This window comes from Plecotus auritus (assembly GCF_963455305.1).
Source record: "Plecotus auritus genome assembly, chromosome: 8".
In the NCBI taxonomy this organism is placed as follows: Eukaryota; Metazoa; Chordata; class Mammalia; order Chiroptera; family Vespertilionidae; genus Plecotus; species Plecotus auritus.
In genome coordinates this window covers 111,250,805-111,274,521 of record NC_137782.1, presented here as the reverse complement: position 1 = coordinate 111,274,521, position 23,717 = coordinate 111,250,805, and the positions used below count along the sequence as shown (strand labels likewise).

Here is a 23,717-nt window from a genome sequence, read left to right as displayed (position 1 = left end):
TAGCTCAGCCTCCCCAATCACCTGAGGTGGACATTCTTGGTGCACCCCTTTGCGGGCTGGGTGCACAGTCTTGTTGTAGTTAAGCTTTGATTGCTCTTGGTACACTGGGAGGAATTGACCTCCAGGCCAATTGGCTGTGAGGACCCGCTGTGTCTATAATGGAAGAACTGCTGTGCTGGAGACACCCTTATGGGGCAGGACTTGCTTCAGTGGGGCTTTGGTTTCTGCCTCTTGTGTGTCACTTATGGATGTGAGGAGTTGAAATCAGGTGTCTTCTCACACTGACCACTAGGTACATTGGCTCCTGGATCTCCAATGGGGTGCAAGTCAGCTACTGTCTGAGGCCACCCAGCAGGAGTTACAGGGAGAACTGCAGATTTCTCCTCTTTGGGGTGTGGAAATTTTGGAGCTGTCTGACCCAGCTGCAGTTTGTTAGGTTAAGCTGCGAAAGGGCAGGCCATTCATATGCAAAAGCCGCTGCGCACAGTTTGAGTGGGTTTGTAAATTGCATGGGGCGGAGTCTCAGGGAATCAACAGGGCATGGCAAACAGCGATGGCTGCCAGTCAGCCATCTCTGCATCCCCGCCCACTTCCCAGCACAGAAAACAATGATTCCTGTGAGCACCTCTGCGAGAAAGCCACCCTCACTTTCTGACCTGATGGCAGACAGTCTAGCTTCTACCCGTAGGAGTCTGGGTCCCCAGAGTCTTGCCAGAAGCTGGAGTTCAGAGCAGTCGGGAGTTTGTGTCTCCTTCCCGATTGAAAAAAACATCACACCCAGTCGCCAGCCCGGTTCGCGCGCCTCCGTACCTCTGCTTTTCTGCGCCTCTGCACGTCCTACCCGGTCTCAATGCGCTTTTTTCTTTCCTTCTAGTAGTAGAACTTCTACTCCGCCAGCTTTCCTGTGGTTCTGGGTGACAGACATTTTGTCTTTTAGTTGTAGTTTTGGTGGTTGTGAGAGGCAGCATGTACAGGTATTTACCTTATGCCGCCATCTTGGTTTCTCCTGTAGATTTTCTTTATGAGATCACCAAGTTTCCTTCTTTTCCTAGTTTGCTAAGAGTTTTTATAATGAAAAGATGTTGAATTTTACTAATGCTTTTAAAGTATCTGAGATTGATACTGTTGTGATTAGCTAGTTATTAACAACTAGAGGCCTGTTGCACAAAATTCATGCACGGGGGGGGGGGGGGGGGGAGGGTCCCTCAGCCCAGCCTGCACCCTCTCCAATCTGGGACCCCTCGGGAGATGTCTGACTGCCAGTTTAGGCCCGGTCCCCTGCCGGCCTGGTTGCCCCCTAACTGGCCCCCTCCTGGCCTGGTTGCCCCCTAACTGGCCCCCTCCTGGCCTGGTTGCCCCCTAACTTCCCCCCTGCTGGCCTGGTCACCCTCTAACTGTCCGGAAGGAAGTTATACGTCCGGAAGATGTCCAGCTGACCTGGTCTAATTAGCATATTATCCTTTTATTAGTATAAATAGGAAAGGAGCAAAGGAAGGCCGGACATTATGGGCATGGTTCTTGCAATGCCTATCTGTCAGTCATACCTGGGAACAGAGGTCATTGGCCAGAATGGGTATGGCCACTGCAAACACATGAAAATTTGGGAACACATGATTCCCTAAACAAAGGAATTCTCTCTCTTGTTGCTTCTACTCTTTTTTTAAAAAAATATATTCTTTATTGATTTTTAGAGAGGAAGGGAGAGTGAGAGCAAGATAGAAACATCAATGTTGAGAGAGAATCATTGATTGGCTGCCTTCTGCACGCCCCCTACTGGGGATCAAGCCTGCAACCTAGGCATTTGCCCTGACTGGGAATCAAACCATGATCTCCAGGTTCTTGGGTCAACATTCAACTGCCAAGCCACACTGGTGGGGCAAAGCCATTATTTTTAAAAAATATTTTTATGGCATGGGAAAAGAAAAGAATGTAAAGTATTTAAAAAGTGGGGTACTAAACTATATACACGATGATCCAGTTTATGGTGAAATATACACTGAGTGGCCAGATTATTATGATCTCTGAATGCATAATAATCTGGCCACTCAGTATATATATATTAGAGCAGCCGTGGGCAAACTACGGCCCGCGGGCCGGATCCGGCCTGTTCGGCTGTTCTGTCCAGCCCGCGGAGCTGAAAGAGCGGAGGGTTCTCTTGCTCTCCCCTCCGCTCCTTTACTTTGAATTTATATTAGTTCACACAAACACTCCATCCATGCTTTTGTTCCGGCCCTCCGGTCCAGTTTAAGAACCCATTGTGGCCCTCGAGTCAAAAAGTTTGCCCACCTCTGTATTAGAGGCCTGGTGCATGAATTCGTGTATGGGTGGGGTCCAGCTATCCTGGCCAGGGGGAGGGGACATGGGCGGTTGGCCGGCCTGCCTGCTGGTTGAACTCCTGGTCGAGGGGACAATTTGCATATTAGCCTTTTATTATATAGGATATACACTGAGTGGCCAGATTATTATGCGTTCAGAGATCATAATAATCTGGCCACTCAGTGTATATTGTAATATTTTATGTATTAATTTTTAAGAACGAAGAAAATACTCAGTTAACAGTAGTTATCTTTGGAAGGCCGAATTATATGATTTTAATTTCCTTCTTTCTACTTTTATTACCAGTATAAGAAAAAAAAATCATAAAATTGGGGAAATTAAAACACTATTGAGCCCTGGACCATGTTTCTCAGTGGTTAAGAGTGTTGGCCCTATCCACAGAAGGGTCGTGGGTTAGATTCCAGTCAAGGGCATGTCTGGAATCTAACCCATGCCTCATTGGGGTGCACACAGGAGGCAAGCAATCTATGTGTGTGTCTCATATCATACATCAATGTTTCTCTCTCTCTCCCTCTCCCCCTCCCTCCTTGCCTTCCACTCTCTCTGAAAAGTAATGGAAAAACTGTCCTCTGGTGAGGATTAACAAAATATAAAAATAAAAAATAGATTTAAAACAACAACAAAAAGCACTATTGATGTTATTGCTCTTAAGGAATTTCTGTATGTGGTAATAGTGTTGTGGTTTTGCTTTTAAGAGTCTTTACTTACTATAAAATGCTTGTAAAATTGTTAGATGTTCACAGATAAAATCTGGGATTTGCTTCAAAATAAGCCAGTGGAGTGGGTGGGAGAAAAGAGGAAACCAGATTGGCCAGGGGAGTTAGTTGAAGTTAGGAGAAGGGCCCTGAGGGTATAATTATATTATTTCCTCCCTTTTCTATATACTTGATATTTTCCATAATAAAAGGATAAAAAAGCCAGAGACTACTGGCTACGTGAAAAATCAAAGTCATGAAACTTGTCCTGGGGTGAGAGACCAGCCTTAGGGTCTCCTGACATCCATCTGTCAACAGCTTTATGGTCTGGGCATTCTGGCTAAAAGAAAGCTTTTTAGCCCTCACTGGTTTGGCTCAGTGGATAGAACATCGGCCTGCGGACTGAAGGGTCCCAGGTTCGATTCCGGTCAAGGGCATGTACCTTGGTTGCGGGCACATACCCAGTGGGAGGTGTGCAGGAGGCAGTTGATTGATGTTTCTCTCTCATTGATGTTTCTACCTCTCTATCCCTTTCCCTTCCTCTCTGTAAAAAATCAATAAAATATATTTTAAAAAAAGAAAAGAAAGCTATTTAGAGAAGTTCCATTTCTGAATCCCAGCTTGTTTACCCCTCCTTGGTTGGTCCTGGACAGGACTTCTCTGGGCCTCAGTTTCCTCCTGTGAAGAGTGGGGTCAATCATACTTGAGGCAACCGGGCAGCACCTGAGCCCTGCTCACCACAATATGCTCACCCCTTGTTCACCCCAACTGCTCTGTAGTTGGGAGGAGGTGCGCCTTGAGGGAGACACCCAAGTGTCTACTGGGAAAAGAGACAGCTTAGGTCTGGCCATTTTTACAGGGCTGTTGTGAAGGGAACTCGCCAGGCTTTTGTGATCATACACCTTGTTAAAGACATTTTTAAAATTTGTACCTCCATTCACTCAATAGTTCTATACATGTACTATTTTCTAATACATGTATTATGAAATAAACACATTTTTAAAGAGGTAAAGATGAAATAACCTTAATTTTTAAAAAATATGTTTTTTTATCTTTTAGAGAGAGAGAAAGGGAGAGGAGGAGAGAGAAACATTGATCAGTTGCCTCTAGCATGCACCCCAATCTGGAATTGAGCCAGCAACCTGGATATGTGCCCTAACTTTTTGGTGCAAAGAACAATGATCAACCACACTGGCCAGGGAAATAACCATAATTTTTATTTATTTTTTAAAATATATTTTTATTATTTTTTAATTTATTTTTTAATTTTTATTGATTTCAGAGAGGAAGGGAGAGGGAGAGAGAGATAGAAACATCAACGAGAGAGAATCATTGATTGGCTGCCTTCTGCATGCCCTCTACTGAGGATCAAGCCTGCAACTCGGGCTTGTGCCCTTGATCGGAATTGAACCTTGAACCCTTCAGTCCACAGGCCGACGCTCTATCCACTGAGCCAAACGGGCTAGAGCATAACCATATTTTTAGATGTCTTGCTATTAGTTACTATTCATATTATCTCTAGCACATACTTTATATCCTTTTACAAGGAACAAAATATTCTTATGATGGGATTTGTCAGTACCGACAGTGACTGTAAGCCTGTCTTTCAAATAGTTTTCTTTTTTAAATATATAGTTTTATTGATTTCAGAGAGGAGAGAAAGAGAGAGATAGGAACATCAATGATGAGAGAGAATCATTGATCTGCTGTCTCCTGCACGTCCCCCACTGGGGACTGAGCCTGCAATCTGGGCATGTACCCTGATCAGGTATCGAACCGTGACCTCCTGGTTCATATAGGTTGACACTTAACCACTGAGCCACTCCGGCTGGGCTCAAATAGTTTTCTTAATAATTTTGAATTATTTTGGCCAATCCCTCAGCCCTGACTCTATGGTTACTGCTTCCCCCCACGCTGATTGACAGGGCTGGCAGGAGTGGAGAGGGTGGCCTCGGGCCTTTGTGCTTGCTTTATTCCTGGGATTTCCCTGCCGGGGTCTTGGTCAGCCTATGTATAAACAAAAGGTAAAATTGCTTATTTATGTTGGATGAGTCCCCCTTCGGAGACCCTATTCTAAAAGGTTTCGGATGGGCCGAAACCGGTTTGGCTCAGTGGATAGAGCGTCAGCCTGCAGACTGAAGGGTCCCGGATTCGATTCCGGTCAAGGGCATGTAACTTGGTTGCGGGCACATCTCCAGTGCGAGGTGTGCAGGAGGCAGCTGATCAATGTTTCTCTCTCATCGATGTTTCTAACTCTCTATCCCTCTCCCTTCCTCTCTGTAAAAAATCAATAAAATATATTTTAAAAAAAATAAAATAAAAGGTTTCGGATGGCAGTTCTCTCTTACGTGTGCATAGGAGGTGTCTGGCTCAGAATGGTGGGGCAAGTCTCCCGGGAAGTCTCTAGGAATCCTTTTCCCTATGGACCCCTATCTGTTCTGGCCATGTTTGTTTATCCATTTTTCCTTTCCATGTTGCTACCCTCCTATCACCTTCTCTCCCATTTTTGCTCTACTCTTTTTTGTCTTGGTCTTGCCTTCCATTTTTATTTCTTTTCTTTAAAAACATAACCAGTTTATAATACAATCTTTTCATTGGTGGTATTTATTGAATGGCTGACTTATTGAGGGCCTGCTGTATATTTTATAAGCCTCATGCTAGGGATTGAGGAATGGCTCAAGAAGCACCGAATATAATTTGTGCTGGTGAGAGAGTAAACTGAGAACCTTCTGAAAGATTTGTCAATGCATGAACCCTTTGACCTGGATATCTCTTGAAATGTATTGTCATCTCACATGGGTAAAACGATGGACTTAACAGGAACAGTAGGAAAATACTGGAAATAATCGTGTCCAGCAGCAGAAAGGAAAGGATTAAGTTCATTCTGGCGTCCACCAATGGCACACTGCACAGTGGAGGTGAACAGAACAAAAAAAAAGTAAAAATAGAGTAATATATTTATTGTAGAAACTTTGGGAACATGGAAAATGATTACAAAGAGAAAGTCATACTTATTCCACCACCCAAAGTATGAAATGCTTTGTTGCATTTTCTTCTAGTAAGTCAGCAATGAGCTATATTGCTTTTCTCCCCCTCTCAAAATGAGATATTCTTATCTCTTCTGATTACAAAAGGAAAGAGTAAAATAATACATATTGATTTTGAAATGCATTAAGCCAAAGCATAAAAAACTACTATAAATTGCTCCTCTCTATTCTGTAACTTTCTGCTTTATACAAATGGTGAGCACCATTTCTTTAAATCTCTGGCCGCAGCCTCTTTTTTCAGTGGCTGCAGTACCAGTTGTAAACTACCTTGGACAGATCTTCCTGGGTAGATCTACTGGGCCCTCTCCTACTGCTGGTTGAGGTCAGCACTATTAATAGTCACTGGCCTGGGTGCTTCCTTTGTATTAAGGTTTTTCCTAGAAGTGGAAGATTGGCTGAGTCCAGATCATGCACATTTTATATTTTGACACATACTACCAAATTTTGAAGAAAAAATGTCCTTGTTTTCTCCAGTACTACTGTTTCAGGCACTGTGGTCTGATAATATATATTAATTTATGTTAAAATGAAGGACCTCCTCAGTGTTCTTTTAAGTTTCTTATTGAGTGAACATTTTCCTCATGCCCTTCCAGCACGGCCCTCTATAGAGATCACCTCCCATCTGGGAGCTAGGGGTGTGGGGTGGGAGAGCTGTGCAGGATTCTTTGCTTACTGCTTTGTCCCCTTGGGTCCTCTCCTGCCTTGCCTGCGTCTGGCTGGACTGGGCCCTCTCCTACTGCTGGTTGAGGTCAGCACTATTAATAGTCACTTAATCCTACTGTGGCCTGTGGCCAGTATGGAGGGAGGAGAAAGGAGGGTCCTATGGGAGGGCCTGGGAGCTAAGGGCCAGTTCTGGGGACCTGGGATGGTGGGAAGTGGGACATGCTGGGGAGGCCAGTAAGGAGGATGCCAATGACAGTGTCTTGGGTGGTGGAACCCATGTCTCATCTGGAGCCTTTGGATCTAACCCATGAGAGAAGCAGCCAGAGCTGGTGAGTAAGGCCCTCACAGGACTCCGGTAGACTTTGAAACCCAGTACCTGGTGATGTGTCCTTCTAATGGTCTTCAAAAGATAAAGCTTTTTATGAGGGAGGAGGACACAGCAGGGGCTGGGAACTGGGCTTCCTGGGGCTTCTGGAGACAATCTATGTGTATCCAGCAAAGAGTCCGGAGCAGCTGCTGTGTTCCTGGCTTGGGGTGGGAGGAGGGTGAGCAGATATGGAGAGGAGCAAAGTCACAGTGTAGGCCTGGCCGAGCTTTAGCCTGCTCGGGGTACATGGACAGCAGTCGGCCAATGGCACAAGCAGGCCACATAGCCGTTCAAGTTCTGGGAAAGGAAGAGCTGGGGCACCCAGGGCTGAGCCGGGGAAGGGTTTCCCTGGATGCATGTCTGGGTTCTCTCACTCCTTCCACCTGTTCCAGGTGAGAGAGGGCAGTGGAAAAGGCCTGGGCTTGCTGTCTGGTCTGCCCGGCACCTCTGGGTTTCTAGAAGCCTCATGTGCAGTTCTCTGACCTAGGAGGAGACCTGGCTGGAAACGTGGGTGACGAAGGGCTGGTGGGCAAGCTGGCAGCCAGGTGTGGTCCAGAGGAAACAAAGGGACAGCAGCTTCAAGGTACCCCTCTCCCACAGCCAGGTTCTTAGCAATGCTCGAATTAAAGGCTAAGGAAGCCCCAAGTCCCAGAGGAAGCAGTATGAGAGTCTTTTTAAAAAACTAATATATTTTTATTTATTTCAGAGAGCGGGAGGGAGAGAGAGATAGAAACATCAGTGATGAGAGAGAATCATTGATCGGCTGCCTCCTGCATGCCCCCTGCTGGGGCTCGAGTTGGCAACCTGGGCATGTGACCTGGTTCATAGGTCGACACTCAATCACTGAACCACACCTACTGGGCAAGAGAGTCTTTTAACAGTTCCTTTAATGTATGTGTCCCTTTCTGATTATAACATTTATGGTATTGATTATGGAAATTTTAGAATTTCTACTCAGAAAAGTATAAAAAAGAAAACTGAAACCATTTTTAATTCTGTATACTTTTAGGTTAAATCATATGATTCTTATTTTGTCGGATGTCAGCAATTTTTTATGGGTCAGCCAAATATGAACATTTAGGTATATTTCCTCAGTCTTTTTTCTTTGAATAAAGACTGCTTTGAAAAATGTGGAATTCTCAGCTTTCGGGGTAGATGTATTATATTTAATTTCATGTTTAATTTCTCATCCCAACCACCTCCAAAATCCAGTTATCCAGTTGAATGGAAACTAATAATAAGATGAGGAGACTCATTAAAATAAAATTCTATGTTAGATTGAATTTTATACAATGAAAATCATAAACATGTAAGTCCTAAGTTGATCCTCTTATTTTAAACTAGAGGCCTGGTGCATGAAATTGTGCACAGGTGGGGTCCCTCAGCCTGGCCAGTGATCGGGGCTGTCTAGCCCAGTCCAGGGGAAGGGACCATGGGAGGTTGGCCGGCCGTGTGAGGTTGGCTATGGGAACGCACTGACCACCAGGGGGCAGTTCCTGCACTGAGTGTTTGCCCCCTGGTGGTCAGTGCACATTATAGCGTTGGGTCGTTCAGTCGACCGGTCATAATGGTTGCTTAGGCTTTTATATATGTATAGATGGTAAATGAGTTAACAGAAATTTCTGAATTACAGAAACTTCTTAATTACTAAAATTCAAAATAATCTTTCCGCTGCTAGCCTCCTCCCTGTGTGAACGAACTCATTCCTCATAAACATTCACAGAACACTTACTGAACACTAGTGTGCGTTTTGGGAATAATGACTGAAGCCCTGCTATAATGGACTCACAAATTAGTAAGAGGAGAGGAGCTATAAACCATAAGTAAAGTGAGTAAGCATGTCATATCATTTATTTTAGGTAATAAACTGATGACCAGCTTGGGGTGCTAGAGGAGGGTGGTTGTCAGTGAGGCCCTCACCAGGAGGGAGACATTTGAATAGAGACATAAAGTGGGGCGCGTGAAGCAGATGTATATATAGGGAGGGGTGGCCAGGTTAAGGGAGCAGCCTTAGGTGTTGGGGGGACAGCAAGGAGGCTGAGACTGACCGGAACACAGGAGAGAGGAGTAGGAGATGGGTTAGGGGTCAGCATGAGGGGTGTCTGGGACCTGGCCACGGAGGAATGTGGCTTCTCTGTGGAGTGAGGCATAAGGCAACCTGACTTCCCTGTAAGGGGTCCTCCTTGCTACATGTTGAGAGTGGACTCAGGTTCAGGGTGAAGCAGGGAGATGGTGAGAGGCTGCTCCCACCCTCTGGGTGAGAAGGAGATGCCTGTGGCCCAGAATGGGACAGTGGCAGTGCAGGCTGCCAGAGGAGGCTGGGTTCCGGGTGCTTTTTGCAAGCAGAGCTGATGGGTCTGCTGAAAGGGTTGGGTGTATAAGGGTAGAGAAATAGAGGAGGCAGAGTTTTTTCTCTCCATGCTGATCAGTTGGACAGAGGGAGATGGGGAGGCTGGGAGGAAGAGCAGGGGCTTGGTTTTGATAGTAAGTCCTAGGTGTTAGACATCCACTTGGATCTAGCTGTTAGCAAGCAGTTGGATGTAGGAGTCTGGAGGGCACAGAAGAGGCCTGGGCTGCAAGTATGTATTTGAGACACCTTGACATATAATTTTTATTTAAAGTCACAAGGCAAGGGACCAGATGCCCTCCTGAATCAAGAGGACAGGGCCGGCCTGAGGTCAGAACACCAGGAGATTGCCGGAGGAGGAGAGAGTGGCCCCTGGTCAAAGACTGCAGCCTGAGCAGGAGACCCCCACCACTGGCAGGCATTGCTGACTTTGGAAAGGGCAGACAGATTAGAAAAGGCAAACACAGCCCAGAGTCCCATGGCCGGGTCAGCAGAGGGTGACTAACTAGCCCTTTGTGTGGGGCCGCAACCAGCTGGCCACAGTCAGCTCCAGTGTGCCAGGCTCTTTAGCATGCAGAGCAGGGGTGAGTGGGCAGTGCCCCAGGCCAGCACATCTACAAGGTATTCATCTTGATGGTGCTGCCACTAGAGGGTGCCACACACACCAGTGGGTTCCATAGACAGGAGCCTCAGAAAGCAGGCAGGGAGGCAAAGAGTGGCCCCAATCCAGCACAAGAAATCCACGCATTTCACCCACAGGAGGATAGTTCCGTCTTTTAGAGGAACCACCAGCCTTTCCCGGTGAGGCCTCGTGCAACGCTTGACCATGGGTTGATTGGAGGTTTCAGTGGGGGGACATTTTCTCAGATTATTGAGGCTCAATCTGCTGGGGCTCTGATTCCTAGGGTATAAGCAGGTGCTGCTAATTGGGCAGCATTCAGAGACTCGCCCCATTCCTGGGCTCCTTGTGCTGCAGTGCCTTGCTTACCCTAGACTCTTACCAGTTCCCCTTAATTTTGTGTTTCTCCTTAATATATATTTTTTTAAAGATATTTTTATCGATTTCAGAGAGGAAGAGAGAGGGAGAGAGAGATAGAAACACCAACAATAAGAGAGAATCATTGATCGGTTGGGAATGGAGCCCGCAACCTGGGTATGTGCCCTGACCAGGAATTGAACCGTGACCTCCTGGTTCATAGGTCAGCGCTCAACCACTGAGCCCCACCGGCCAGGCTCTCCTTAATATTTTTGTCAAAAAAAATATAAAAGTGAAACATGCCCATAAAATAGAATATGGAAGTGAATAGAGTGATACAACCCTCCCCCCCCAACTTCAAAAGCCCCCAAAGATGACCACTGTTACCTCTTCCAGACAGTTCAAGGCCCTCTCCACCCTCCACCCTCCACCCCCATTTCCATGCAGGCAGATGGCACCATGCATTCAGTCCTATCACTTGCTTTTCCACTAATGGCCTGTCTCGGGTTTCGTTCCGCATTTCTTCCCGCAGGCCCTGCTGCCTCTCTCCAGGCAACAGTAGCCCCTGTCCGGCACTCCTGCTCCATTGCAATTGATTCAGATTGTCTCTGGTTTGAGGCTGTGAGAAAAAAATGTTTTGATGACCCCCTTGGCTTTTGTGTCTTTCTGCTTTAATGAATATTACATCCATAGGATAAGTTCCTACAAGTGGAATTTCTGAGGCCAAGGGAACCTTGGTTTTGAGACCTGCTGCCAAATCGGCCTCCTGAAATGTGCCTGTTTTCCTGCCCACCAACCAGAGCCCTGTGAGGGCCTGCCTGTCTCCCACTGCACTGGGCATCATCGGCTGCTAGAGCATGCCGGTCGTGGAGGTGATAAAAACTGCCTGCTTTCACTCTGGTTCCTGTCTGATGACCTGGTCTAAGCTGGCTGCGCCGGCCCTCAGCACTCTTTATCTAGAGGGCTCTCCTGCAGGGCAGCCTCTGGCGGGTGGAGAGGCCAGGGTCTGGGCCCTGGCTGGCTGCTGCTCAAGGGCCCTGGCAGATCACTTGCTCTCGTTGGCTCATCGCTAGAAGAGAGGGAAATCTTTAGTCGAGTCTAGCCATGGTCTGTCTAGCAAGATCCTGAAAGTGTTTTGACCACAACTCCAAGCTGGAAATCAGTTCCGTATGAGCAGCACTGTGTGTGAGGATGTCTCACAGGACAGTACTCCCCCTTCACATGGGTGCACTCAGGCACTTTTCATTTGTTTTTTCAAACGCTGGCTGCGAGGACTGGCATCTCTGTTCTCCCTAAGAGGCCCCTAGGAGCTCTGAAGGGTTTGCTGTGGCCTAAGGATCTGGAGAACGTGGTCTATAGGGACGTCCTGAGAGTGAGGCCCTAAGACTGGCTTGTGAAGGGGAATCTGTGAGGAATCTCTGACTTGACCTTCACAGCTCTCCCAGGGCTTTCTCCCTCAGGCTGCTGCAAATCTGCGTCCCCCTGTGTGGGGCACACCTTGTTCAACCCGGAGTATGGGCCAGGCCCCTTTGGGTGGTCTCCTGTTGTCACACACTGGGTTCTGGGGCACAAGAGTAGGGTGGGGACCCAGGAGGGCACCCAGCCACCCACAAAGCTTCTGTGGAAGGTTTTCCCCAACCCCTTTCTATCTTTCTCTTGCTTTAGGTTGAAAGGGTGGCCTTTCTCTAATTACAGTGCCAGCTGGCCCAATTACACCGGGCTAATTTGTTAATGGTTTGGGAATGCAGAGCCTTTGCCTGGGACAGTGTCATAGCCCCAGGGTACTTGCAGGGGAGCTCTGCCAAGGAGCTGGGGGAGGTAGTGAGTGGCCCTTGGAGCCCCAGGGAAGGTGGGCGCCCTCTGAGCCCTTGTCCAGCTGGCACTTGCCTGCCTATGACATATGGCTTCTCTGTCCACAAGTTGTCAATATGGGTCTTTCCCTCCCCAGGAGGGCCTTTCCCTTTCCATTCTGTTTAAGCCAATGGTCCGTAATGCCTTGACAGTAAAAAAATACTTTTGGTTTTCCTTTTCATAAAAGTAGTATCGGTTTGCAATAGAAACTCCAGGAGGAGAGATCAACCAAAGGACTTGTATGCATGCATATAAGCCTAACCAATGGACACAGACAACAGTGGGGAGAGGGCATGAGTGTGGGGAAAATAATAAAATGTTATAACGTGAAAAAAAATTTTTTTAAAAAAAAGAAAGAAACTCCAGGAAATATAGAAAAGGGGAAAAAACTACCCCTGACCCCACCCTAATGACTCAGGTGTGTTAACATTTTGGTGGAGGAGTCTCATGATTGGTCCCTTTGCTCTTGTTTGACTCATTGTGTTGTTCCCCAGGTAAGTCCCACCTGGCCATCGTGCAGAAGGTGAACAACGAGGGGGAAGGTGACCCATTCTACGAAGTCTTGGGCCTGGTCACCCTGGAGGACGTCATTGAGGAGATCATCAAGTCCGAGATCCTGGACGAGTCAGATATGTACAGTGAGTCCATCCCCCACAGGCCCAGAGCCCCTTTCCTGCTCAGGCCTGACGCCTGCTGTCCTGGTGGGAAGGCCACCGTGCAGGGACACAGGCCAGCACAACCTGGGAGCATATTGCTTGGAGCAGGGCCCGGAGGCTGCCTTGGTTCCTCTTGGCTTCTGTGGCTCAGCATCAGCCTGGGGACTTGCCTGGGCCCAGACACTGCAGGTTCTGTGTGGAGGGAGGGACGGCAGAGCCGGCAGCTGGTGGACAGGTTCCATTGTGTTCACGAGTCCACTGTGGGGACAGTGTGCTCAGCTCCAGTTCACTCTCTTGCAGCTGACAACCGAAGCCGGAAAAGGGTATCTGAGAAGAACAAACGGGACTTCTCAGCCTTCAAGGATACTGACAATGAACTCAAGGTGAAAATTTCACCTCAGCTACTCCTGGCTGCTCACCGCTTTCTGTCCACGGGTAAGAGCGAGAGGATGGCCTTCATTGTTGGTGGGACAGTCACAGAGGGAGAAGGACTGAGCCTCTATCTACTCCCCTCCTGAGATGAGGCTACACAGATGCAAGGTGCAGGGAAACCCAGCTGCCTCTGGATGGGGCGAGGCAGCTCCCACCTGGACATGCCCTGCGATTTGCTTCCCCTATTTCAGACTTCTAGAAAGCATCAAGTTAGTTTTGAAAATAAACCTCGGAAGGACCTGAGATAGGCCCATAGAGGCTCGTGGAGTGGGAGGGAGAAAGAGGCTCTTGCATGTGCTGTGGGCCTGCCCAGGTACAGCTCACGGCCCGTGCCTGGCTCATCACCTCTGAGGAGCCTGCATCTAGCTCTGTCCTTGTCTCTCCCGCCTCCCCTCTGCCTCATGTACTGGACTTGACTGCAGACTTGACCTGTAGATCAATGTCATATCTCTTCTCACCCCTGATTCACAGCTCCCTTGGAGGCCTGGGCGATGGATTAGAAAGACACCTGCCTACTCCCTCCCCCTATCCCAGTCAGACTTCAGTAATTCCTTTATTTTTTCTGCAAGGGTATGGATGATGTCAATGATGATAACATTCACCAAGCACTTTCCTTATGCCAAGGATGTGTCTAAGTGCTTTACATGTATTATTCTGTTTAACCTCACAACCACTCTGAAGTTTTTAACCCCCATTTTTCAGATGAGCAAACTGATATACAGGTTAAGTAACTTGCCCGAGATCATGCCCGGGTAGTGCAGGAGCTACATTCAAGGCCAACAGACACCAGTCTGACCAGTGTGGTCCCCGGGGCTCTCCCTTTTCTCAGAACCGAAGGGAAGAGCCTGGCAGTGAGGGAGTTGTCCCTGTACTGCAGTGACTGGTCCCATGTGCAGTCTCCCTCCCCCCTGCAGAAGTCCCCCAGTTCAGCCCTGCTCTGATATCAGAGAAGATCCTGCTTCGGCTGCTCAAGTACCCAGACGTCATTCAGGAACTCAAATTTGACGAGCACAACAAATACTATGTGCACCACTATCTGTACACCCGGAACAAGCCGGCCGACTACTTCATCCTCATCCTGCAGGTGAGCCTGCCACACCTGCTTGCCTCACTGTGAAATGTGGGGATGCAGGGCTTTCCTGCCCTGAGACTGTGTGACCTGCTCTGGGCCTGTGCTCCCTATTGCCTGTCCTCTTCCGAGCAGCTCACAGTGCCATCACCCCTCATGTCTCCCTCTTGCCTCATCTTGTTGTTGCTGTTGTTTTTTGCTTCTCACTCTATAATCCTAACCCTGTGTTCTTTCAGGGGAAGGTGGAGGTGGAGGCTGGGAAGGAGAACATGAAGTTTGAGACGGGTGCCTTCTCCTACTATGGGACCATGGCGCTGTCCTCGTCACCCCCTGGTGAGTGGCTGGGCTGCACTGGCTGCACTCCAGCAGCCTGGAGTGGGAGCGGCAGTGAGTGGTCCCCAGCTCCTTGGCATCTAGATGGCTCATAACTTCGGCGGTTCGAGGAGAGGGAGACCTGTGAGGTCTGGGCCTAGAGGAGGTGGCCTGGAAGAGCAATGATTCAGAGGAGGGGGTGGGGTGGGTGGGATTCTGAGCAAAGGCCTGGAGGGAGCTGAGAGTGTGTCTTGAGATGGTGGGAGGCCTGCCTGCCAGAGGAGAGGAAGACTGGGAGTAAGGATGAGTCGGGGAGCTCCAGAAAGTCGATGGTGTATGGCTGTGATAGGAAGCAAGAAGCTATCGATGGCCTTTGAGAGTAGAACGGGCCATGGTGACCCTTACTAGCCATCACGGCAGGCGGGGAGTTGAGAGAGTGGGCATGTGGAGGGAGGCTGTGGAGTCTTGCCTTTGAAGCCTGGGAGAGGGCAACCAAGGGATTGGGGTGAAGGCGCCCCAAGTGCCTGAGGTTGGGAGCCAGGCCAGGGCAGGTTACAAGCAGGTTTGATTTCTCATGGCTTAGCCACTGCCTCTTGGTTAAGGGTTGGTTGTGATGGAATAAAGGGACTTGGGGCAAAGAGGGTACTGGACAACCTCCAAGAGAGGTTATGGCAAGACCAAGGAAGGGCCTCTCTGGGCACCCCAGTGCCCTCTGCTTCCCCAGTCCTGGGTAGCTCAGGTGCCCCTTGCCAAAGGGGCCAGCACAGCTCCTCACTCATTGTGGGACACACACCCCAACCACGAGAGGGGCCTGGGTGGCTGTGGGCTGGAGAGTGGAAGTCCACTTTGGTGCTGGGGACAGGCTACAGATGAGGCAGGTGCTGTAGCTTCTAGGAGCCTCGGCTGTGCCTGTTGTTATCCTTTGACAAAGAGGACCCCGTGGTGGGGGGGCGCCAGAGCATCCATGCCTATTGACACAGCTCTGCGCCCGCGCGCCCTCCCCCCGCCCAGCACGAGCCGGCCTGTGAGGGAGGGGAGGGGAGAGGAGGAACCAGGCTCTGGACCTGGGTTTTGGACTGGCGGCCCTGGGAGGACTGCTCAGCATCCAGCCTGGGGAAATCTTGTTCAGAAGGCTACTCAGTCATGGGACATTTCCTCCGGGCACTCTCTGCCCCTAGTGCCTCAGGGGCCTGGGTCATGGTCCTGCACTCTGTCCCTTGACCTGGAGGCTCTCAGTTCCCATTGGAGTGGCCGGAAGGGAAAGGGGTGTCTTCTGGGCTCTGGATTCACTGTGGGAGCTCTGGGCCCCTCTGCCAGCACCTGCCCTTCTCTGAGCAGGGCTCGTGAGTCTGCCTGAGCTCCTCCCTGTCAAAGTTGTGTCTCCTTTTCCATTGAGCCCCTCACAGCCCAAGGGTCTGCTTCTCCAGCCCATTCCTGTGGCTCCATGTCCTGCCTCCTGACCTGGACCCCACCCAGCACTGACCTTTTCCTCTTTTGCTCCAGTGCCTTCATCCCAGGTCGGGTGTCCGCCTGGCAAGCAGAACTCCCTGCTCTCCTGGCTCCCAGGTAACATGGCATGGCTGGAGAACATTGCACTGCCACCTGTCGCCTGAGCCCACACACCACAGCTGCATTAACCTGTCCCAGTAGGCACTGGGGCTCCCCACCTGTTCACACTTGAGAGCCAGCTTGGCCTAGAGCTCAGTTACTGGATGGCTTTGCCCTGGTCCTAGAAGGGGTTCCTGAAGGTTCTTCAGTCTTGGAGAAGGTGTGTGCGTGCACGTATGCACGTGCTGGCTAGACTGATTCCTACTCACTGGCAGCATCCCTGTGTCCCGTGATCCAAGGCAGCAGATGGTGGCGGGAGGTGCTGGCCTTGTCACCACAGCCCTGGCCTGGCCCGGTGAGCCCTGAGGAAGTTAAGAGCTCCAGGCCCAGTGCGTAACCTAGAGCAGCTCCTGAGCCTCCACAGGCCAGAAGCCTAGCACTGCAGTCAACTCTTTCCCACTTTATATTCCTGCATCTGGTTTTTTCTTCTAAACTGCACCAAAGCACACTTTACTATTGATCCTCTTCCAAAAAAATGTTAAAGGTCCCTTTTAAACACAACAAACTTTTGGCTGTGATGGGAAGCAGGAAGTCAGTAATGGCTCTGAGCAGGGGGTGTCTGATGAGAGCAGATGGGCCATTTGGCCTTCACTGACCAGCCTCCCTCTGCCTCTTCTGCACTTTCTTGTTTCACATATGGCCAGGAGTTTATGCATACAGTTTTGAATCCTGATGTTTTTACGTAATATGGGAGCAGAGTCCACCAGGCAGATGTGCCTTCATTTGTTATTCCCCTTATGCATATTCATGGGGGTCTATATGCTAAATAATACCATGACGTAAACCTCTTTATGAAAAATGTCATCGGTGTTTGAGATTATATCCTTAGAATATTCTTTTATAAGTAGAATTACCAAATTAAAAATTCCATGTTTGTTATACACATTGCTTTGTTTTAATCATAAAAGTAACATAGCTTATTGGGGGAAAAAGAAAATTAATAAGCATTATAGTTTCATTATTCAGAACAAATGCTTCATACTTTGTTGTAGTTTTCTTTAGGACCTCTATTTTTAATAGGCCATGTCACCAATCTGTGTTGGTTTTAAATTCATTTCCTGTTCTGGCATGTTAATAAGCATTAATTAAAAGCAAATAATTAATTAATGTGAAGGTTTTTTTTTGTTTTTAGTTTTTTTTAGTTTTTGTAAGAGTTTATTTGAACTAAACTGATGACAGTTGCCAAGAAGCAAGATCTCAAATGCTCCCATTAATGTGAAAGGTTGCTCTTGCCAGTATTTGTTTTCTTCTAGAACTTAATCCGAGGTGTTACTTAGTTTAGAATAAGTGATACATGCACATGATCCTCTAATGCAGGGGTGGGAATGTCCTACCCTTGGGCCATATAAGTCCTGTGAAACCATTTGGTCTGGCCCTGCCAAGGCATTAGAGGTGAGTTAATTAAGGATTTAGGCTAATATAGCAGGCTAATTTTTAAGTTGGTAATTTTATATGGCCCTCGAATGATGTTATAAATATTCAAATGGCCTTTGGCAGAAAAAAGTTTCCCCCGCCCTGCTCTAATGGTTGTACACTGCCCAATTGTAGAATATCCAGACTATATTTTTCTTGTTTTCTGACTGAAGCTCAAAAATGGTGTATTACTGATGCAGCCTCACTTGGTCAAAGCTCCATTGGTCATTCAGTCACCCGATGTTTGCTCTCTTCACTGAGCTATTTGTTAGAACTTAGTAGTTAGTTAGTAACTTAGTACTTAACTAAGCATATCAGCTTAGTTTATTTCCTGTTTGTTTGAAACAAGCCAGCATGCCTTTCACAATTAACTTCTTTGTGGATTTCATTGTTTTATAAATATTTTAAAAAATAAGAGCGCAATAACATGTGCAATTTCTTTTTCAAAATAAGGAATGTGTTCCTCATTTGAGGTTGAATCATCCCGCTGCCCTGGTTAGTCAATGGAATGAGGCCTGTGCTGTCCTGGTGGTGGGAAGAGGCACCGCCAACACTGCCCAGGCTTTGCCTCCGGGCGGGGGACTGGCACTAGCTGGGATGGGAAGCCTGGTGATCTGGGGCCTCTAGTTCCTGCGGAAGGAACATGCTGCTCCTGCCCCTGGCCAGGCTGGGGCTCAGCAGACAGTGGGTAGGACTGTCCACACAGAACAGGTCATGTGCAGAACAAATATTTGTCGGCGTAAGAGCATTTTTAGTTATGAGCAGGGTGTCATGTTGAGGGGTGTGTGTATGAGAGAGATGAGAGTGCAAATTGTGTAATTTTTCTTTTAATGTAATTTAAAGGTATGCGGTTTGTGTCCATTGACATGAGCTGTTACTGAGAGGAGAGCGCTGCCACATGAGGGTAACCATCGTGCTGCCCTGGCCTGAGTGCTGCCCTGACCTGATCAGTTGTTAGGGTTTTGTAGCCATAAACTTTTGAGTCTTTGGTTTTTGTTTTCTGTTTTGTTAGACTTTTTAGTAGGTATTGCACAATACTGCTAAACAAACTAACTCATTTGCTTTGATGAGGTTAAAGCTTCTGACTTGTCCTGAAGAAGTGTTCCCATTCCCAGTGGGGGCAGCATCCCCTGGCATCCATGGGACAGGGCTAGCCAGGAGGGCACCACAGTCCAGGGTGGTACCTTTCGGGGCCTGACAGCCTCTTTCTTCCCACAGACTGCTCCCCATCGCACCCCACCTGCCTGAGCCGCTCGGCCTCCCTCAGTTGCCCGGACCGCACAGACCTCTCGAGCCCAGCCCCCTTGGCAGGCAGCAGCAACCAGCTTGGCAGCTCTGTCCTGGGCCAGTACATCTCTGACTTCAGTGTCCGGGCGCTCATGGACCTGCAGTATATTAAGGTGAATGCTCCCCTAGCCTCGGGGATCACTGTCTCAAGAATCAGCAACTCTTTTTTTTTTTTTTTTTAAAGGAACCACGGCTTCTTTTTATTTTTTATTTTTTTTTAATTAAATATATTTTATTGATTTTTTTACAGAGAGGAAGGGAGAGGGATAGAGAGTTAGAAACATCGATGAGAGAGAAACATCGATCAGCTGCACACCCCCTACTGGGGATGTGCCCGCAACCAAGGTACATGCCCTTGACTGGAATTGAACCTGGGACCTTTCAGTCCGCAGGCCGACGCTCTATCCACTGAGCCAAACCAGCTAGGGCATCAGCAACTCTTTCTTTCCCCCGCCACCCAGGGCACAGGGCCCATCTGAGAGTCCTCCTCCTCCTGCTGCTTATTCTTGTGTCAGGTTTCCAGATACTCCCCCTGGTCACATCCTTGCACCTGGACTTGCAGCCTCCATCCTGCCGGCCCTGCTTCCCCAGGTCACTGGTGCAATTGGCCTCCCAGCTCCTTCTCTTAGTGACTCTCATTGCTTCCTCTTGCAGATCACGCGGCAACAGTACCAGAATGGGCTGCTGGCCTCACGGATGGAGAACTGCCCTCAGTTTCCCCTGGATGGGTGCACCATCTGCACGGAGAACCTGGCGGAGAAGCCTGAGCTGCCTGTGGTGGATGAGACCACAACTCTGCTCAACGAGCGCAACGCCACGCTGCACAGAGCTTCCCCTGAGAGTGCCATCTGACAGGAGGGCCCGGGGCCCCCCGCCAGCTCCGCGGGGGCCGCTCCAGTGGGCCCACCTGAAGAGAAGGAGCCTGTAAGGCCAGATGGGGTGCAGATAGCCTATCTTACTGAGCAGCCAGGTGGCCCCCAGCCTGCGGGGAAGCTGGCCTCTGACAGGGACCTGTAAGCAGCTCGGAAGTAGCAGCTGCCTAGCCCTGGACCGTGGGTGGCAAGCAACCATCACAAGGCGGATTTTGTACTGGAGACTTTCTAAACTAGGCTTATTGCTCCTCTTTTGAAATATCATTTGGGGAAGGGAAGACAGGGTTAAGGATTTTATTTTAAAAAAATTTTTTTCCCCCACAAAAACTTTGGAAGGGGTTTCTCACCCCGGGAAGCAATAGCCATAATCTGCTCCCAGCCATGACCTGGCTATGTCCCTGACTTAGGGAGCTGACTCTTCTTGCTCCTTGTCCTCCAGAGATGGGTCCCAGCAGCTGCGGGAGAAAGATTTTCTCTTGGGAGGAAGACAGTGCTTCCCAGGAAGCAAAGAACCAAATAGCATTGAGAACAACTGCCTGGACATGTGCACTGAGGCTTGTCTGACGTCGCCGAGGTGGAGGGATTCTGGGGAACTGATCAGGGGCATTATACTTGCAGCTACAGAGGAGTAGCCCTGCTCCTGTCACTCGCTGGATCCAGGAATTTCTGAAACTCTGCTGATGGGCTCTCCTGGTTGGGGCCACTGGGACTCTCAACCCTGGCCCCATTGTTTTGCCTCATAACTGCCCCTTTGGACAGCTGTTCCCTTGTAACGGGGCTGACTTGACGCGTTAGGCAGCATCTCCCACCTTTCAGATTGCCCCCCCTGCTCCCCAGGCTGCCCTCACTTTACCAAAGGCTTTCCCGTGGGTTGGGACAGCATCTACATTAGAGGTGACTTGTCTGCAATACTTGTTTTGGTTCTAGGAGGGAATCTAGTCATGAGTATTTGCATTGTTAGCAAGTAATACCATCCCCTTCCCACCCCACAACCAAAGTCCAGTCTGACCCTTGAACTCTGCTTTCCAGACTACGTACTTCTAATCTAAACCCTGAGGTCTCTTGGGGATTGAGAACAGAGGATGTGTAGGAAGCCAACCTAAGCAGGTTCTCCATGCCCTTTCTCCGTGGCTGGGGCTCACCTGCCTATTTATACACTTGCATAACCCAGGAAAGGTTTCAACCTCAAGGGCACACAGCTGGTGGCCACATTCCCCCAGGTCCATAATCCTAGTGTGAGACGTCATCTTGTCCTGTGCTGAAGCTGGTGGTACAGAGCTCCACGCCCATAGGAAATCCTGCCCCAGCACCTTTTCCCTGGGGCTGAATCAGGCCCTGCTGCACAGCTCCAGTCTTCCCACTACTGGGGAGGCTGCGGGACCAAGGTCCGTGTTGGCCCTTTTGTTGGGTGGAAAGTTGCCCAAGATCAGGTGCAGGAGATTCTGTAGGCCTTCCCCTGAGTACTGTCTATTCACTCCTTTCCTAAAGGGCTCTGCACTTCAGGTGCCTGGAGAACCCTAAGTCTTGAGACCAGGAAATGTCTTGCACCAAGTATGCCTACTCCTGGCCAGTCACAGAATTTATTCCTAAAAGTTTGGAGAGAAGGTGGTGATATCCATGGGTTCTCAGCCAGAAGGAAGAAAAGACACTGGACCTTTTTGTTCCCTGTGGGGAAACCCATTAGTTTTCTACACGCACATCTTGCTTTCTGAGTCCACATGGAAGCTTGCAAAGCTGTGTTTTTGAGACCTGAGTGCCAGGCAGGGCCAAGCACATTGGCCTGAACCAAGTGAGTGTGTGTGAAGTAAAAGCGGGTGTGCACACTTCCACGCTACCTCTTTGCACACACAGTTACTATCAACAGTTGTTCCCTCCCCCCCGTCCTTCCCTTCCCTTCCCCATTTATAATCACTTCTTGCAAAGGGTCGTAATTATTTCCAAATATTACTGGTCCGATGACTTCCTCCTCCCAGTGCAATTTTTCACTTCCTATTCCAACTTCTGGTTCCTGGGCTGAGCTCTACCCTGGAATAGGCCCATCCCTGCATGTCTTCCTGTGTGAGGGATGGCCTCCAAATGGGTAGGCAAGTTACAGCCACCATAGCAAGTAACATATTTATTTTGCATAAGATTTTAATTTGTATATATTTGTGATTTATTTTGGCATTGTTATGAGTTTGACTCTCGGGGAGTTTTGTTGTTATGACTCTTGTGTCTTTTGTCACAAAACGATAATATTTGCTAAACAATATATGGAATTTATTTTTGATTGGTAATAAAAAAATGAAATATGAAATCTTGGTGCATCTACAATTTTCCTATTTAAGTTCAGTCAGTATTTGGTACCTGTCATAGAAATAGAAGTGATTGTGATTGGCTGTCACTGTGTCATGGCAAGAGACAAATATTCTGGGATTGTTTTGCAGTGAAAAAGCAGCAATGTAATTTTAAAAATGTCCTATATAATAAAAGGCTGATATGCAAATTGACTGAACAGCAGAACAACTGGTCGCTATGATGCACACTGACCACCAGGGGGCAGACACTCAATGCAGGAGCTGCCCCCTGATAGTGCGTTCCCAAGGGGGAGCGCCGCTCAGCCAGAAGCTGGGCTCAAGGCTGGCAAGCACAGCAGCGGTGGCGGGAGCCTTTCCTGCCTCCTCAGCAGTGCTAAGGATGTCTGACTAAGCCGTCAGTGGGACCTCCCCTGAGGGCTCCTGGACTGTGAGAGGGTGCAGGCTGGGCTGAGGGGACCCCCCCACAGTGCACACATTTTGTGCACCAGGCCTCTAGTATGTAATAAAGGCTGTCCTCATAGGAGCTACATGGCAAATGTGCTCAGTTGCCACAATTAGGAATCCTGTAAAATGGACACCACAGGCTCTTCTGTGTACAGGTACTGAAGAGGGCAGTTGGAATGGGCAGATTTCCTCTCCTCTTTCCCCTGGGGGCTGATGGAGAAAGGAGCTTGATCCAAACATAGGATCACAATGTTTTATAATGTGCAGTTGCCCCTTGGTCTCAAAGTGGGAGTGCTCATCCTCTGAGGAGCCCACCCGAGAGTGACCTCATTACACCCACTCTTGCAGTGCCCAAAGGTGCCTTGGCCATAGCATGGGATTGTGCTGAGGCCAGGGGCTCAAGCCAGACAGGCTTAACAATGTTGCCAAATTGGAGGGATGTTTTAAAAAAGGCAGGTACTTGGGTAGGTAGAAAGGATATTCCAGATAAAAGAAAAAATAAATGCAAAAAGCTGTTTATACGTGGGAAGAGTATCATTCACCCATCTGTTCCACATGTTAAAGCCCCTGCTGCCAGGTGCCACCAGTGAGTTTAACGAGGAAGACCCTCTCAGGGAGAAAGTCACACAAGGACCCTTGGATTTGCTGTCTCCTCTGCCTGGAACACTCTGCCCCCAGGGGTTCACCTCCTTGCTTGGTTTAGACCTGTTCAAATGTCACCTTGGAGAAGCCTTCCTGGATCACCCCACATAAACAGCATGGTCCTAATCCTGTCTCCTCTTGTTTTTCTCCATGGCACTTACTGCAGGATATTAAAATATGATCTGTGCATTTCCTGTTGTCCCTATACTAGAACCTAAGCGCCAGGAGAGCAGGGACTTTCTTATTTCCACACTAGAGGTCTGGTGCATGAAATTGTGCACAGGTGGGTGGCCTGTGGGGATCAGGCCAAAACCGGCAGTCCAACACCACCTGCTGCTCCTGCTCATTCAGGCTCCACTGCACCTGCTTCAGGCTTGCTCCCAGTCAGTCGTGATTGGGAGA

The 23,717-nt window shown here is 48.8% G+C and overlaps 1 protein-coding gene across 2 annotated transcripts in view; it reads left to right on the top strand.

Annotated features, from left to right (window-relative positions):
* Nucleotides 1-22,206, top strand: part of CNNM4 (cyclin and CBS domain divalent metal cation transport mediator 4) — a 39,120-nt gene extending 16,914 nt beyond the window's left edge. Inside the window, exons 2-8 of one of the 2 annotated variants that reach the window (XM_080685044.1) lie at nt 12,778-12,921; nt 13,240-13,374; nt 14,286-14,455; nt 14,677-14,773; nt 16,256-16,318; nt 18,992-19,173; nt 19,715-22,206. In XM_080685044.1, coding sequence (XP_080541170.1) covers nt 12,778-12,921; nt 13,240-13,374; nt 14,286-14,455; nt 14,677-14,773; nt 16,256-16,318; nt 18,992-19,173; nt 19,715-19,912 — 989 coding nt within the window. In that variant the 3' untranslated portion in view covers nt 19,913-22,206. The remainder of the gene's footprint in view (nt 1-12,777; nt 12,922-13,239; nt 13,375-14,285; nt 14,456-14,676; nt 14,774-16,255; nt 16,319-18,991; nt 19,174-19,714) is intronic. The other variant, XM_080685045.1, reaches the window with a different exon arrangement.
* Nucleotides 22,207-23,717: the final 1,511 nt, after the last annotated feature.